The sequence below is a fragment of the Myodes glareolus genome, chromosome 24, assembly GCF_982192425.1.
Source record: "Myodes glareolus chromosome 24, mMyoGla1.1, whole genome shotgun sequence".
Taxonomy (NCBI): Eukaryota; Metazoa; Chordata; class Mammalia; order Rodentia; family Cricetidae; genus Myodes; species Myodes glareolus.
In genome coordinates, this window is record NC_142049.1 from 1,176,564 (window position 1) to 1,194,086 (window position 17,523).

The window sequence follows — 17,523 nt, forward strand, 5'->3', positions numbered from 1 at the left end:
ATTTTTGGCTCTCTCTCTCTCTCTCTCTCTCTCTCTCTCCCTCTCTCTCTCTCTCTCTCTCTCTCTCTCTCTCTCTCTCCCTCTCTCTCTCTGTAGTTTTTGCTGGCCTGGAATTCACTGTATAGACCAGGTCTTGAACTCAGAGAGATCCATCTGCCTTGGCCTCCTGAGTGCTGGGAATAAAGGTGTTCACCATCCAGGTTGGGTTAAACTGCCTTTATTTTAAGCAGTAAATTAGCAACATCAAAACTCAAGAAAAAGAATAAAATACACACACACACACATCTTGATCTCCTGCATTGAGTGCTCGGGTCACAGTGATGTGTTACCTTACCTGGAGCTCTCCCTCCCCATCCTCTAATTCAGAGGGGAAATGTAGCAAAATATAACTTATGTTCCTATTGGATAGTTTTGGCTCACTTCCCATCTCTGTGCTCTCTGCCTTCCTCTTCATTAAAACTGTGGCTCCAAAGAGACAAGACAACCACAGTCAGGTTTTTAAAACTGTTCTCTCCCGAATGGTATAGTTGAGATGAAGGAAGGACAGAGATGAGAGCGCAGAAAGAGATATCTTGATTGAGGGAGCCATTATGGGGTTAGCAAGAAACCTGGCACTAGAGAAATTCCCAGGAGTTCAAAGGATGACCCCAGCTAAGACCCTAAGCAATAGAAGAGAGGGTGCAGGAACTGGCCTTGCCCTGTAGTCAGACCGATGAATATCTTAAATGTCACCATAGAACCTTCATCCAGCAACTAATGGGAACAGAGGCAGAGGCCTGCATCAGAGCACTGGGCTGAGCTCCCAACATCCAGCTGAAGAGTGGGAGGAGTGAGAATCTGAGCAAAGGGGTCAAGACCATGATGGGTACCAGTATGACCATTGAAACAGTTTACCTGAGCTAAAGAGAGCTCACCAACTCCATCCAGACAAGGAAGGAAAGAGCATAGATCTAAACTTATTCCTCTGAATGTTGTATGGCTGGGGCAGACTGCGGGGCCACTGGCAATGGCACCAGGATTTATCCCCACTGCTTGTTCTGGCTTTTTAAGAACCTATTCTCTTTGGATGAATACCTGGTTTAGTCTAATTACAGTAGGGAGGGCTTGGACCTTCCTCAAAGCAACTTGCCTTACCCTCTCTGAGGAGTGGATGGATTAAACAAAGGGAAGGGGAGGGAGTGGGAACTGGGATTGGTATGTAAAATGAAAAAAATATTGTTTTCTTTTTTAAATAAATTAATTAAAAAGAAAAAAGGTAATATCTCAGAGTTCTGACAAATTTCAGCTAAATGCATAATGTATTACCAAATTGTTGAATTAAATTCCACACTGGCCCCTGGGGGAAAAAAAATAAAAAACTCTTTCCTCTCGTTTTTTTTTTTTTTTTTAAGGACACTGCCTAGACTTCGCCCGTGCTCTGCTGCCCCCTAGCGGCTGCTCTTCCAATCAGCCCTCCAGAGACAGCCATCTTTGGGTGGGCTGGTACTCAACTCTTGAAACACTTTGTGTTCCCAAACCAAGTATCCTAGCTATTTCTGATCCTGTGACTGAATTTAATTCGGAGTGTGAAGACGGTGGTTTCCCCTTCAATCCCAGCCCTTTCAAAGATAAGTTCAAGGGCATCTAAACCGTGAGTTTGAAGTCAAAACAACACAAAACAGAGCAGTTTATAGAAGGAATCTCGGTCATTTCTCGGTCCCTGCTCAACATCTTTCTTGCTTATTGCTGACATGATTAAGACACATTTTAAACTTCTCTATTGTAGTTTCTGGTTGGTGGAAACTTATTACTTACATCTGGAAAAGGAAGCTACTGACCCCTCCAAATCCTTGGATGTTAAAAAGTACCTGAATTAATGGGGCTATATTTGGGTCCTGGAAGGTAGTTGTCTACTACTGGCAATTTATGTTCATAGTATGGTAACAAATTTAGTCTCACCATGAGTACTATGGGGGTGGTATATGAGAATTATATAATGTGGGTCTTTTTTGGCAGTACTAGGGATTGAACCTTCAACCTCAGGTCAGAGCTCCACCACTGAGTAAGCTCCATCCACAGCTCTTAGGTTTATATAATCTTTACCGCATATTTAGCCCAGGGCCCAGTATATTGCAAACTTCTAATAACTGTAGTCATTAATGTGGGATACTAATTGTTACTTGCAAAGGTATCATTTGAGGTCATTCTTTGTTGCATGCTAGGACTTTAGGGCTTCATGTCAGTAGAAATAACGATGTTTCCAACCATCACTAGGCTAGGAAAATACCCAGGTGGTCAGGATCTTTCTGGAAATTTGCCAAACTTGGGTGAATTCAACCAATCAGGGGAAGGGAAATGGATCAGAGAGGTCATGGATCAACTCTACAAGGATCTCCAAGTTTCTCAGAGTACATGAAGATATTTTCAGGATTGTCTAAAAATATAGATGGGTTGGCATAAAACGGGCAGCTATATAAAGAAAATGGATATATATTTTTAAGTGACTTGTGGTCACTTAATTTCAACAACATTCCTATTTCTGTAGATATAGGAAATTTTTAAAATGAGTAACCAACTGCTCTATTTTAAAGTGTTGATATTGTGATAATGCTGGGAATTATAGTCTTTGTAAATGTATTTAAACTTATGATGAAAAGTTGTATGCAGCTTGGGTACAAAAGCTAAACGTTCTCACTGGGCATGGTGGCAATCATCTTTAATCCCAAGCCAGCCTGGTCTACATAGAGAGTTCCAGGCCAGCCAGGGCTAACTAGTGAGACTTTACAACAAATAAAGAAATAATAATAATAATAGTAATTTTTGTAGCCCTCAAATCTTTTTCTTGGGAAAATAGGAACAGAACTTCTTGAAGATCAGAGTTATATGCTGTCTCCCCAAGACTGGAGCTATTTGTTGCAGGTACAACTTCTGTCTTAGTTAAGGTTTTTATTACTGTGAAGAAACACTGTGATCACAGCGACTCTTTTTTTTTTTTTCCCAGACAGAGTTCTCTGCAGCTTTGAGGCCTGTCCTGGAACTAGCTTTTGTAGACCAGGCTGGCCTCAAACTTACAGAGATCCACCCTCTTCTGCCTCCCGGGTGCTGGGATTAAAGTCATGCGCCACCACCGCCCAGCTCATAGCAACTCTTGTAAAGAAAATATTTGATTGGGTGGTTCCTGCTGCATATTGGTGATGGTCATTTTGCCTGTAAGAGACACTGAATGCCCAAGGGTGGGAGTTGATGCTACAGGTGTCTCACACCTCTGTGAAGAGCGGAGATGAGCCATGTCTTAGTGTTGGGTGACGCTACAAGTGAGAGAAACAAGCAGAGGAAATGTTAGCAACCTGAGACTCCACTTGGCTTGAGCTACATACAGACATCTTCCAACAATGTCCTTGGCAACCTGAGGTCCTGATTTTGCATGGACTGTTCACACACTCCTCTCCAGACAATGCACCTAGCAACCTGTTAGCGACCTAGGACCGCCCCCACCTGCATCAAACTGCACCCTCCCATACACACTCAGAAGAATGAAATTAAGTTTTTTTCCCCCTTCATGATCATCAAACTTAGATTCTACTTAATCACTCTCTAGTTATCTCTTAGGTAAAAAGGATCCAGTTCTGCTCTGAACTGGTTTGGGGTGTGCCTTAGTTAGAGCTTCTGCTGCTCTGATGAAACACCATGTCCAAAAGTAACGTGGGGAGGAAAGGGTTTATTTCCTTTAAACTTCCAGTCCAACACTGAGGGGAACAGGGCAGGAACCCAGAGGCAGGAGCTGATGCAGAGGCCATGGAGGAGTGCTGCTTTCTGGCTTGCTCCTTATGGCTTGCTTTGTCTGCTTTCTGATAGCACGCAGGACCAATAGATCATAGTTGGGCACCACCCACAGCAGGCTGCGTTCTCACACATCAATCACCGAGTCCTACAGGCCTGCCTACAGCCTCATCATACAAAGGCATTTTCTCAACTGTGGCTCCTTCATCTCTGATGACTGTGCCAGGGAAGAGACAAGCATAGCCATCGAAGACTTATTTTTAAATTGTGTGTGTGTGTGTGTGTGTGTGTGTGTGTGTGTGTGTGTGTGTGCGCGCGCGCGCGCGCGCGCGCGCATGTAACTCTCCAAGGCCAGAAGAGGGCATTGAGTCCTCTCGAACTGGAGTTACGGGTTGTTGCGAACCACCTGATATGGTCGCTGGGGAGTGAACTGTTCCTCCAACCCCTGTAACAACTTCTTAGATGCAGCCTTAGGATCATATTGTCTCTGTAATGTCCCTTGGGAGGTTTAACCTATCTCCCCAGCTCCAGTCCTGGGAAGCAGAGGCTAAGTCAGACCAACCAGTGACTTGTTAAGGATTTGAGTAAGTGAAAGAAGCTAGAACTTTCCCAACGTCCTTCTTAAAGTAAATATTTTTATTAACATTTTGAAAATTTCATACGATGTATTTTGATCATAACACCCTGTCCCCAACACCCAACTTTCTCTCTTATCGCTCTCTCTCTCAACCCCATTCAATCTGTGTTGCTTAGAATCTCTTGAGTATTAGACCTGCCCTGTTTCATGACTCACCTATTGGTTGTCTTACTTTTTTTGTTTGTTTGGTTTTTTGTTTTTTTTGAGACAGGATCTTTCTGTAACTTTGGATCCTGTCCTGGAACTAGATCTGTAGACCAGGCTGACCTCAAACTCACAGAGATCCTCCTACCCACCTACCTCTGCCTCCCAAGTGCTGGGATTAAAGGCGTGGGCCACCACCACCCGGCTTAGTGGTCTTACTCTTAATAAAATAGACTCCGCACTTCATGCTGGTGGGGATTTTGCTGGCTTGAGTTTGTATGGGTTTCTTGCTTGCGACTGTTCTATTTGTGTGTGCACTGCCCTGTTGTGCCTGAAAAGCCCAGTTTCCTGGCTGCTGTCTGTCACCTTCGGTCTTATAAACCCCCACCTCTTCTGCAATGTTTACTTGTTTGTTTGTTTGTTTATAGGCAAGGTCTCTCTGAATTGAGGCTGGGTTAAGCCCAGAAAGACCTTGATTTGAGTTCCTGGTCCTCCGGTTTCCACTCCTAGAGTGTTGGGATTATAGGCACGTGCCACCCAACCCTTTGGAAGGCATTCGATATGGCCCCAGGCAAGGTTTAAATCCACATCCATTAAACCAAATCCATTCAAATCCAAGGATTTAAATTCACTGTGTGCCCTGGCTTCCTGCCAGTTTGCTTCTGGAAAACTGAACAAGGCCAAGGGGCTGACACCGCTGAATTCACCTTTATTCATTCACTGGGCCGGCTAAACCCAGCTAAACCCTTTTATGAACTGAAGAGATGTGGGTGTGGGGAAGGAGACCACTGGTGACCTCAGCTCCCTGACTCCAAGGCTCAGTGAAGCTTAGTCAGCATCCTTGCTTCTTCTATAGCTGATTGTCTAGAACAAGGTGAGATCCCAGAAATTCAACTGAGTGAAAAACTCATTTTCCCATATGGCATAAATAAGATAATTTATATATAATTCATATATTATATAAAGCCATATACACACATACATACCCACATATGCATATACATATATGTGCATACATGTATACATATACTACAATATATGCACATATACTTGTGTATGCATATATGTATATATGTGCATGTATGTACATATATACACTTGCACACACATGTACACTCACAAGTGTGTGTGTGTGTATGTATCCATTAGGGTTATAAATATATATATATATATATATATATATATATATATATATATATATATATTGGCTTTTCTGAGACAAGGTTTCTCTGTGTAGCTCTAGCCATCCTGGAACTCACTCTGTAGACTAGTCTGACCTCAAACTCAGATTCGCCTATCTGCCTCCTGACTGCTGGGATTTAATTAAAGGCATTCACCAAACTGGGCAGTGGTGGTGCATGCCTTTAATCCCAGCACTCAGGAGGCAGAGGTGGGTGAATCTCTGAGAGTTCAAGGCCAGCCTGGTCTACAGAGCTAGTTCCAGGACTGTCTCCAAAGCTACAGAGAAACTCTGTCTCAAAAAGCGAAAACAAACAAATAAATAAATAAATAAAATAAAGGCTTTCAGCACCGCTGCCCTGCCAAGATTGGTATTTTTACCTTTATTATTATTGCTGGTTGTTGTTGCTGTTATTGTTGTTGTTGGGGGGGGGCAAGGGTAGCGTCCACCTGTCAGGACAATTTTGTTGAGTCAACTCTTTTCTCCCACCTTCTTGTAGGTTCCAGGGATTGAACCCAGGTTGTCAGGAATAGGCTGCAGGTGCCTTTACTAACTGAGCCATCTTGCCAGCCCCATAGGATTCGTTTGCAAGGCTTCTTAGAGCCAGGCTTGGTCGTGCTTGCCAATCATTTCAGCACTGGAGGCTAAAAGATCATGAAGAAGTAAAACAGAATGCATTTGTTTAGTTAAGCCAAAAGGCATCTAAGGGTTAGATGTTCGTGAATATTCTCAAGGTGTCCTTGCACCAATTGACAGTGGGAGGGTGTTCTTTTTCTCACCCCTCCCTCGCCCTGGAGCTTATTTTACTGTAAAGGACTCAGAAGTGTTAGACTTTCAGCAATGATACAAAACCAGTAAAGCAGTTATCTTTTAAATTTTATTTCGTGGTGTTCTTTTATTCATGTGCAGAGACTCGGCTTGAGGCTCTGAGTGAGTCACTGATCAATTTTAATGTAATCAATGACAATGTATGATGTCATGGCGTCTGGTCGTGCGCATTAGGTGCTCTCAGGGGACAGATCCCTCCATGAATCAGGTCTTCCTCCAGATTAGGCAAGCATCCCTGGTTCTTTGGTTGAGCCTCAGAGAAAGTAATTTGTTTATTCAGGAGTCTTGCAGAGAGCAGGGTGGAGACAAGACGCGTGTGGACACTTAGCTCTGCTCTGGTCACCCACGTGAAAGTTAGTAGTGGGACGGTGAGGGCACACAGAATGCTACGGAAACAAGTGGGGCGGTGGTGGCGCACATCTTTAATCCCAGCACTAGGGAGGCAGAGGCAACTGGATCTCTGTGAGTTCAAGGCTAGCCTAGTCTACAAGAGCTAGTTCCAGGACAGGCACCAAAGCTTCAGAGAAACCTTGTCTTGATAAAAAACAAACAAAACAAAAAAGAACGCTACAAAAACATTAGAACCGTTTGTCTTAGCCAGAACCTGGAAACAACCTAAATGCTCCTTGATCGAAGAATGGACCAAAAAAAAAAATGTGGTACATTTACACAATGGAGTACTACACAGCAGAAAAAAAAATGACAGCTTGAATTTTGCAGGAAAATGGATGGAACTAGAAAACATTATTTTGAGAGAGGTAACCCAGACACAGAAAGACAATTATCACATGTACTCACTCATAGGTGGTTTTTAAACATAAAGCAAAGAAAACCAGCCTACAAACCACAATCCCAGAGAACTTAGACAACAATGCAGACACTAAGAGAAACTTACATAGATCTAATCTACATGGGAAGTAGAAAAAGACGAGATCTCCTGAGTAAACTGGGAGCATGGGGATATTGGGGGAGGATTGAAGGGAAAAGGGGAGAGGCAGGGAGGGGAGCAGAGAAAAATGTAGAGCTCAATAAATATCAATAAAAAAAAGAAAAAGAAAAAAGGGAAAGAAATATCTATTTTTTAAAAAGAAAAAAGAAAAGAAACATTAGAACCTAGAAGGAAGTGGCATGTTGATCATGGGAGCAACGAGGGAGCCATGATGGTGGGAACCAGAATGAGGGAAGATCACCACCAGGATGGGAGAGAATGAGATGGTAGAGCAAGGTCTCCCAGAAACAATGGGTGTGAACCAGAACACAGAGACGGGGGTGGCTTTGAGTAGGAGGAGAGTTTCTTTTTTTTTTTATTTTTGCTTTTTCTTGTCTCATATATTACATCCCGACTGACTGCAGTTTCTCTTCCCTCCTCTCCTCCTAGGACCTCCTTCCCACCTCCCCTCTCACCTCCTCCACTTCCCTTCAGAAAAGGGCAAGTCTCACAGGGATATCCATCAAATACGTCATATCAAGTTACGAGCCCTGGTTAGCTGGTTCTGTGGGTAGTCTTCTTGTGATGTCCTTAACCCTCTTGCTCCTATAATCTCCAACTCCTCTTTTTCAGGATTCACAGAGCTCTGCCTAATGTTCGAGGGTTTCTTCATTGAACTGGGAGTGGGGGAAGAAGCATGCAGGAAAATGGGTTGGGAACAGATTTTGCCTGGACCATCTGTTTGGGAATGGACAAGGGACTATTAAGAGCAAAGGAGTGAATATTGGGGTTCAAATTCTTTGTGTCCCTCCTGTTCAAATTCTCTTTCTCTGTTTTGTTTGCTTTTTGAGACAGGGTCTCACTATTTAGTTCTGGCTGTCCTGGAATTCACTAGTTCAAGACCAGGATGGCCTTGAACTCACAGAGATCCTCCTGCCTCTGCCTTTTGAGTATGGGGATTAAAGATGTGCATGGCTCTGGTTCTCTTTTATTGTTTTGTTTTTGAGGCACAGTCTCATGTGACCCTGTCCGACCTTGAATTCAATATGTAGCCAAGGATGATCTTGAACCCGGTTCCTCCTGGCTCCACCTCCCAAGTGTTGGACTGTTTTGAGACCCTTCCTGGAATAAGCACTTTAACATCAAAGAGAGTGGAAGAGAGATGTCACAAGTGGACCAGAGCCAGGATAGGTCCTGAAAGGCTTTGATCCTAGGTCAAGTTTCATTCTTATTATATATCCTATAACACAAGATGGGGCAGGCAAGCAAGCAAAATATTACCAAAACATACATTGCAGTCAGCACTTTATTAAGGGCAATGACCCATTGTCTCAGCTATTTCTCCAGGTCATTCTGTCCCAGGTAATAAGTGAAGTCAAGCTTGGTAAATAGACATTACAAGGAGGGCTTTTAGTAAATCACTAAATAAACCAATAAATCAATACATAATAATTGGTCTTTTTTACTATATTCTACTTCAGGATTACAGGCATGAAGCGCCTTGCCCATTTCAGATACTCATTTTTTTTTCTTTTTGATTTTTGAGACAAGGATTCTTTGTATAGTCTTGGCTGTCATGGACTGGCCTTGAACTCAGAAAGATCCGCCTGCCTTGTTGATTAAAGATGTGTGCCTCCACAGCCAGACAGAACACTATTTTCTAAAAAGATTTTGTTGATTGTTTTGGTCTGGTGGCAGCACCTCAAAGTGAGGAGCTCCTGTTCAAGCCCACATCCCTAAAGTCAAAGGGTCTGCTGCGGCCAGTACAGGTCTTTGGTCGCAAGGAGACAGCTGGAAGAAGACAGCCATAGCACGGTGGACTACAAGCTGGAAGAAGGCTTCATGAGGTGGACCAGCCTGACTCTATTTTAAGATTAGAAGCTCTCTTTTTACAAGGTCAAAATAAGTTCATTCCTGTTTTCTGTAAAACTTGGATTTGGCCCAGTGGTGTTGGTGCACGCCTTTAATCCCAGAACCTGGGAGGCAGAGTCAGGCACATTTCTGTGAGTTTGAGGCCAGCCTGGTCTACAAAACTAGTTTCAGGACAGCCAGGGCTACACAGAGAAACCCTGTTTTGAAAAACCAAAACCAGAAACAAAAACAAAACAAAAAATCCACGTGGGTTTGGCCACATCTTGACCCATTTTCTGGAATTTGACATGTTCCACACCCTAACAAGATGAGATGTCCTGCCAACTTCCTAGGTAACCAAAAGCCCTCTGCAAATCCCTCTAAGCCCTGAAAAACTCCCATCTTGCAATTTTTTGAGCTATATGAATCCCACTTTCTCTTGTGTCCAATGCTGTTCTCTCAGACCTCACTTTTGGGAGGCAGCCCTGTCTGACAGAAAATAAAACTTGCTTAATACAACTACAGGAATTCAGGTTCTTCTCCATGATTGAGCCACGAACACCGCAGTACAAGTTACAGCAGCAGGGTTTGCGTCTGGGCTGGTGTGAACATCGGAGTTACATATTTATACTATCCAGTAGTCCTTCCCAAAGCCCTTCTGGTTTATAATGCTGACAGCCCCTGCTGGTAGTCTACCCCACTGTAAGTTCAAAAACTTCTAAGGTTTTGGTGCAAGTGTTCACTACCAGAAATGCTACCGAGAAGCCCATCTTGAGGGTCAGGGTTTACCTTTGTAATAAACATCATGGGATGTTAATGGTTTGGGTTTTTTTTTTTTTTGGCTTGCTTTTTTGAGACAAGGTTGATCTGTGTAGCCCTGGCTGTCCTGGAACTCTGTTTGTAGATGGGGCTGGCCTCAAACTCACAGAGATTCACCTGCCTCTGTCTCCCGAGTGATGAGATTAAAGGTGTGCCCCTTCATCGCCTGGCTAGGATTTTAATGTCTTTAAAATATCTGTGTATGTGTCTGTGTGTATTCTGTGTGTATGGGTGTTGTGCTCACTCGCTCTGTAACCCAGGCTGTTCTCCAACACATAATTCTCCTGCTTCAATGTCCCAAGTGCTGAGATTACAGATGTGAAACATTTTGCCTGGCTGGGAAAAAATTACTTAAAAAACAATTTGAGCACACGAGCCACTGCTCTGACTTTTCTTACATAATTTGACAGTTTGTTATATTAATTTGAGTAGACTTTATATAGTTGAGGTACTGGTAAATTAATAATAATATAGTCTAGTCTAGGCATGGTGGCATACTCCTAAGCTCAACACTTTGAAGGTGGATGTGGGAGAATCATTCAAGGTCATTCTCAACTACAGCTGAAATCCAGTCTTGAGAGAGAAAGAGAGAGAACAGACCCAAGAACGAATAATATTAGAATCTATTATTATCATTTAGAACAGAGAAAATGGATTTTATGAGTAGAGATGAGGGTGGCTACGTGAATTTGTTTTAAATATTATCTATTGATATTTTGTGTGCGCCGGAGGTGGGGTGGAAATGCGTGGAAAGGTCCTAGGATAGCTCTGTGAAGTCAGCTCTCTTGACCTCTGGGTGATGGGGGATTGAAATCAAACGCCTTTACCTACTGAGCCACCTGTGGTTCCCTAAATGAATTTCAATGAAAGTTTTCATTAGTGTGGTCCTGAAAGTGTAAGCAACAGAGTTCCATGCTGGGTAAACTCTGCTAGTGTGTGTTTATACCTGTGGTTTGCATCTCTTGCCTCACGGTTGCTCTGGCTCTGTTCAAGGTTTTTGTTTATTTTTGAGTCGGGGGCACACGTACCAGCCCAAGCTAGGGTCGAACTCGCTACGTGTCGAGAATGACCTTAAATTTCTAATCAGACCCTCCAGCCTCCACCTCTATAATGATGGGATCACAGGTGTGCTCCGAGCTAGAGAACATTGATATTTTTTTGGGACCAGAATTAGATTTGCACTTCCTGTTTCGCCTACACTACGGGTTGCTAGGTTACCCTTCTTTTCGCTTTTCGCCTTTACAAAGGCAAGACTTCGTTTCCCATGAGCACTCGCGAGCGTCGCCGTCGCGCAGCGTCGCGTCGTCGCTCCGCGCCCTTTATACCCACTTCCGCCCGCGAGCCACTTCCTTTCCTCTCGGGGGCGCGCGGCGGCAAGATGGCGGTGCAGATTTCTAAGAAGAGGAAGGTGAGCATCGGGGCCCGGGGACCTCGCGGCGCGTGCTGCAGCTGCCACAGTGAGACCCATGTCCCCGCGACGGATCCCGGGGGGCGGCTGCTGCCGTCTGGCGTCTCTGCTGGCCGCGGATGGACGTGGATGGGGTGTCGGGCCGGCTCCGGGCTAGCGCAGTGTGGCTGGGGAGGGTCTGGGCCGAGGGGAGCACCGGACGCCTTCATGGAGCGTTTCTTGGTCGCCTGAATTAGTTTGAGGGCGTGAACTTATGTAGTGGTTTTGGTCAGTGAAGTTAAGTTTAGCCATACCTTCTCATGCGTTGTCTTGCAAGCTGCTGACTATTGTCGGCGCGCTCCCTCCGGGGACCTGCAACCAAAGCGCCCCAGACTTGGTCATTCCATGGGGAAGAAGTGTGAAGATTATCGGGTTTAGGAATAAATGGCCTGTCTTGCTCATGCACGCAGACCGTAAAGCTGTTGCCCACCGTACTGTGTTGAGTTAGGATCTGCCATCTTTCTCCAGGTAGACCTAGTTACATACACTGACCTTGCTGTGCTCAGTGAGCTGCAGAGGTACCACTCGAGAATAGGGTTTTGTTCTGCGTATGTCCGTTGTGTCCTCAAACCCTTCGATGAAGAGGTGATGACGAGTCTGAAGAGGAGGTGTTGTCTTTTGTCCAGGAGGCCTCACTGGGCCGCGTTCTGTAGCCCAGCTGAAAGCACCGGTCAAAGAAACTTCCTCAAGATGACCTAGAGGCATTTGTCTGAGAAGGGTCGCCTGCCTTCCTGCAGGGCCACTGGGGTAGCCCTGGCTCTAAGGGAAACCTTCACCCTGTCTTATTAACTCTGGACGTAATTTCTTTGGTTTAGTTTGTGGCCGATGGCATTTTCAAAGCCGAACTGAATGAGTTTCTCACTCGGGAACTGGCTGAAGATGGCTACTCTGGGGTTGAAGTCCGAGTCACACCAACCAGAACAGAAATCATTATTTTAGCCACCAGGTAAGAAGTGTAGTAAACTTCAGCTGCCACCTGTAATCACTGTGTGTGCTAAGATGGGTTTGTAAACTTGGGACGGGCAACCAGTGAACCTGGCCTTGGTGAGTGTAGTTGTTTTTTTTTTTTTCTTTTTTAACCTCATTTGAGAAGACTTTACCTTAATCCTTTGCATTTAACGTGTGTTCTTGCAGAGTGATAGATGGCTCATGAGGCCTTGAGTGAATTATAACTTTTCCTACCTGCAGAACACAGAATGTTCTTGGTGAGAAGGGTCGCCGGATCCGAGAGCTTACTGCAGTGGTCCAGAAGAGGTTCGGCTTTCCTGAGGGCAGCGTGGAGGTAAGGTCCCCTGCATATATCCAGGCCTATTGTAGACTGGATTTAGGTGTTGGTTCTAAATGTAGAATGGTACTTTTGGAAGCCTTTAACATGGCCGATGAATATTATGCATGGATTGATAATTTCTCAGAATTTTAAGTAGTGTGATTGCCATGCATGGCAGGTGGCATACCTTTATCCTGGCACCCAAAAGGGAGAATGGTGGCCAGTCAGCGCTGCCATAGTAGAACCCTGTCTAAAACTACATGATATTCTTAAATTTATGGGAGTATTCTGGTGGCCGAAGTGCTTTTCACTCCATTTGTATATAAAAATGGTACATAGGTGGATTGCCTATCCTATTACTCTTCTAGTGTGGTTGTGGGGAACCCGAGAAGGGCAGTGAGGTATTTAAGGGATATTACAATGGCTTTAATGAAAACTGGTAAGTAATAAATAATGTCCCTTCTTTTAAAGCTTTATGCAGAAAAGGTGGCCACAAGAGGTCTGTGTGCCATTGCACAGGCTGAGTCCCTACGTTACAAACTACTCGGAGGGCTTGCTGTGCGAAGGTGAGTGTCCCAGGACTTGGTGGTGGTGCCCTCCTGTGCATCAGTGTGTGCCTGACACTTCGGTGGCAGATAACTCTTCAGTGACAGGATCATCTAGTCTCTGCAGGTGTGACCATAAGGACCCCTGCCCCCCGGAACAAGACCTAGTGGGTGGCACTTGCCTATAATCCCAGCACTTGGGAGACCAGGAGGCGGCCAGCCTGGGTTTATAGCATGAGCCCCTAAAGAATGGTCAATACTATAATGGGGATATGGGTACATTGAGAATATAACAAAAGAAAATCATGGAGGGTATATCTGTTGGTTGCTTTGTGAGGTTTAGAAAGCACCTTTGACAGGTGGGCGGTGAAGCATCCTCTCACTGCTCCTGTGTGGTAGCCATAGTTAGTAGATACAGCTTCTGGGACATTGCACGTTTCAAAACAAGTTAGAAAGAAGTCAGTGCGGATCTAATAGTACATTATACATTACATTTGTGGGGATTGTAAGGAGATAACAGTTCTGTAAATGTGTAGCACTAAGTGATGTGAGGGTTGGGACTCTGCCTGAGCTGGTTTGACTTCGTTTTAAAAAAACCTATTCTGCCCTGCCTTTGTTATGAAAAGGCCAAGTTTATGTTTTGAGACACAGGGTCTCAACGGTGACTCTAGCTGGCCTTTAATTCTGAGGTGACCCAACAAAATTAAAGGCCTTCACCACCTTGCCTGCTGGGGCAGGGTTCTTTTGTTTTAAGGTGGTTTGTCTGCATGGGCTTGACTGTCTAGAATTCAGACTGGCTTTGACTCAGATCCGCCTTCCTCTACCTCCCTAGTGCTGGGATTAAAGGGGTGAGCCACCACACCCAGTGTTTTTGCTTTTTAATCTTAGTGTTTGATAGGCATAAAAGTTTTCTGGTTCTCTGAGAATCAATGTTAGAGTCTCTATGCTTCTCAGCTAGGATGGCCCCTGGAAGACACCTAGCAAGCCCCCTCCCCGCCCAAATAACCTGTTCCTGCCAGATATGGTGGATCTCTGCAAATAGCAAACAGCCAGGACTATGTAGTGAGACCTAGTCTCCAAAAAGTATCTCTCCTAACAGCAGAGATAGTTGACACAAAAGTGCTTGTCACCAAGACAAAGGCAAGCCTGACAACCCGAGTTCAGTTCCCCTGAACCCATGTAATGGAAACATGACTCCATAATTGTTCTCGGGTCTCCCTGCACTCACACATAGAAATTATGTGCCCATAGAAATAGTAGATAAATAATTAAAGACGCTTAAGCTTGGCCAGCCCAGATAATGGCTTGGAGAAGGACCTGCGTATAAGGATATAGAGTTCATTCCTCAGAGCTGATTCTCACACACAAGCCAAGGCGGAAAAGCATCTGGGCAGCAAATTGTTGTTTTAACTGAAGTCTGGTGGTTTCCCGAAGCTACCATTTGAGAGTTACTAAAGTGATATCCAAATCTTTTAAACTTGGTGGGAGGGACAGGCAGGTTGTGTCTTTCGTAATAACCAATGGGTTTCTTCCAAAGGGCCTGCTATGGTGTGCTTCGGTTCATCATGGAGAGCGGTGCCAAGGGTTGTGAGGTTGTGGTGTCTGGGAAGCTCCGAGGACAGAGGGCCAAGTCCATGAAGTTCGTGGATGGTCTGATGATCCACAGTGGAGACCCTGTCAACTACTATGTTGACACCGCCGTGCGCCATGTGCTCCTCAGACAGGGTAAGCAGCTGTGCTGGGGAGGGAGCCGGGGCCTAAGCTCTGTAGCTGAGCTAAATAGTGCTGGGTAGTTCGGAATGCCTAGGGTAGGCTAGCAGACGGCTGTGTTTCCACAGTCTTGTGTTGGGGTAGTCGACTGTGGAAGGAGCCGTTGGTTACGGGGCTGTGAAGAAGTGCGTTGTTGGGGTGATCAGATCCGTCCGTGAGCCCTTCGGTGATGACACGATGACGAGTCAGAAAGGTCACGCCCTGCTCTTGGGCCTTCTCAGCGCTATGTTCTGTGGTGCTGTGTATGGTTCCTCTGGCAAACGTGTCCTGCTCACTGATTGATTTAGAGGCATTTGTCTGAGAAGGGCCACATTTTTGAGTAGGTATCACCGTCTCCTTGCTTTCCTGTTGTGTGGTGGCAGCTGGTAAAATCCAAGCTCAGTTTTAGCCCTGGTGTCTTTTAGGTGTGCTGGGCATCAAAGTGAAGATCATGCTGCCCTGGGATCCCAGTGGTAAGATCGGCCCCAAGAAGCCTCTGCCCGATCACGTGAGCATTGTGGAGCCAAAGGACGAAATCTTGCCCACCACCCCCATCTCAGAGCAGAAGGGCGGGAAGCCAGAGCCGCCTGCCATGCCCCAGCCAGTGCCTACAGCATAATGGGTATGTCTGCAGGACCTTCCTGGGCCACACAGACCTGTTTGGGGTTTTTGTTGTTGTTACTTCTGATACTTGAGTGTGTGTAATTACTGTCAGAACTAACTGTGGGAGGATACGAGTTGGAATGTGGTGGGCAACCCACAAACCTGTCAGGATGAGTGTTACCTTCACTGCCTTTGCTCAAGAGTTTCCAGATACTCTTGTTACTCAATCCACCCTTTAGCAGTCGTGTGCTGGAGTATGTTTAAGGCAAACCCTGCATGGGACTGTACACTTTGTAATAAATGAAAGTACTCGGATGAGCTTTTTCTTACTTACATTGTTTTATTTGGTTTCAGGGTCTTGGCAACTGCATCTGGAGGCTGGATGTTGTCCTGTACAGACGTTTAATAAAATCTTGCACAAAAACATAAGGCCTGACTGGATTGTGTCCAGTGTTCAACTGACTGAGCTATGTTGGCCTGAGAAGTGTTGCTTATCCTGTTGGTTTAAGCTGGAGGGCTGGAGCAGAGCTGACCAATGAAGTCTTGGGTCTGTGATGGCTGGCTACATGCAGGGCACTACCTTGTGTTACACAGTTCAGGGTTAGAACAGTTAGGTTTTGGTGCTTATGATGGAACCCAGGTCCTTGTACACAGTAAGTGTGTGCTGTATTGTTGAGCTGTGTCCTCAGTCTGGGGGGCTACATGTGTGAGACCTTCCCCCTGGTATGTAGGAAATCTTGGGTGGGCCAACAAGATGGCTTGGTGGGTAATTGCTTTCTGTGAAGGCCTGTGACACTTACCCTGAAAGTAGAAAGTAGATTGGCCTGTGTTTTACCATGCAGTGGTGTCTTAACCTCAGCTTTCCTAAAATAAAAAGAATTTCTTATGCCTTTGAACTCAGAGAAGTTTGAAATAGAAAGCTGTCTTTAGAATGAATCCACATTTCTAAGTCTTGTACTTAGCCATTATGTTTTGAAAAATATGATAAATGCAGAAATTATTGGCAGCATATTTATTATATCTTAAAAGCATTTACTATTGATGTGTTTTTTTTTGTAAGGGATTAAAGTTAGCTTGGAAATCTATACTCTGGTGAGAGAAGACTTGGGGTGCAGCCTGACGAGTCCAAAGGGCCAGCAGCTGTTAACTAACTTAATTCCGTACATCTTGGGGGCAGGTGTACAGTGTTGGTGCCTGCACAAGGTGGTGCTGTTGAGCAGAAGCATGACCCTGTGGGTTTTGGTTTTGAGGCAGGGTCACATTCCTGATTGGTCTGCAACTCAAGCCACCTACTTCTACTTGATGGTTTCCCTGTATTCCTGGCTGTCCTGGAACCCTCTCTGTAGACTGGACAGGCCTTGAACTCAGGTCAGCCTGCCTCGGCCTGCTTGATGGTTTCCAGTACTGTTTCTTCCTTAGGGCTATTAGATTTTGATGCTAAAAACTTTTTTTTAAATCAAAGCTGTAGTATGTATAAAGTGAGATTGTAACCCCTTGGGTCCTCTATTGCTAGCTGGTTGACAGCAAGCAATAGAATTTTCTGTGTAAGGGAGTATATTTATTCCTTTGAGGTTCTCTCAAAGTCTTTTAAGTCTGTAATATTCTCTAGCCACTTAAACTGCTGAAATTTTTTTCCACAACTGAAACATTTTCATTCACAGGTCTGTAAACATCAATTAAAATGACTTAATACGTGGCTTTAAAAATTTGGCACTTTCCTGGTATGGTTGAGGTTCGGGGTTCAATCTCTAGTAAAAATAATGCCT

The 17,523-nt window shown here is 44.8% G+C and overlaps 1 protein-coding gene and 2 non-coding genes across 3 annotated transcripts; all 3 read left to right on the forward strand.

Moving 5' to 3' along the window:
* The first annotated feature begins 11,441 nt into the window (after positions 1-11,441).
* Rps3 (ribosomal protein S3) lies at positions 11,442-16,186 on the forward strand. Its single transcript, XM_087901268.1, has 7 exons — positions 11,442-11,554; positions 12,409-12,539; positions 12,782-12,875; positions 13,332-13,426; positions 14,943-15,130; positions 15,580-15,776; positions 16,112-16,186. The coding sequence occupies exons 1-6, from the start codon at positions 11,525-11,527 to the stop codon at positions 15,771-15,773; spliced, it is 732 nt and encodes a 243-aa protein (XP_087757394.1). The 5' UTR covers positions 11,442-11,524; the 3' UTR covers positions 15,774-15,776; positions 16,112-16,186.
* LOC125401135 (small nucleolar RNA SNORD15) lies at positions 12,166-12,311 on the forward strand. The gene has a single exon (XR_007232219.3). It is a non-coding gene; the product is annotated as a small nucleolar RNA SNORD15 (small nucleolar RNA).
* On the forward strand, positions 15,337-15,481 carry LOC125401133 (small nucleolar RNA SNORD15). The gene has a single exon (XR_007232218.1). It is a non-coding gene; the product is annotated as a small nucleolar RNA SNORD15 (small nucleolar RNA).
* Positions 16,187-17,523: the final 1,337 nt, after the last annotated feature.

Excerpts from the sequence above, each read along its gene's own strand:
- Rps3 (XM_087901268.1), top strand. The coding sequence starts at position 11,525 with ATGGCGGTGCAGATTTCTAAGAAGAGGAAG. Across the intron at positions 12,540-12,781 it reads ATCATTATTTTAGCCACCAG|AACACAGAATGTTCTTGGTG; the intron begins GTAAGAAGTGTA and ends TCCTACCTGCAG. Across the intron at positions 13,427-14,942 it reads GGAGGGCTTGCTGTGCGAAG|GGCCTGCTATGGTGTGCTTC; the intron begins GTGAGTGTCCCA and ends TTTCTTCCAAAG.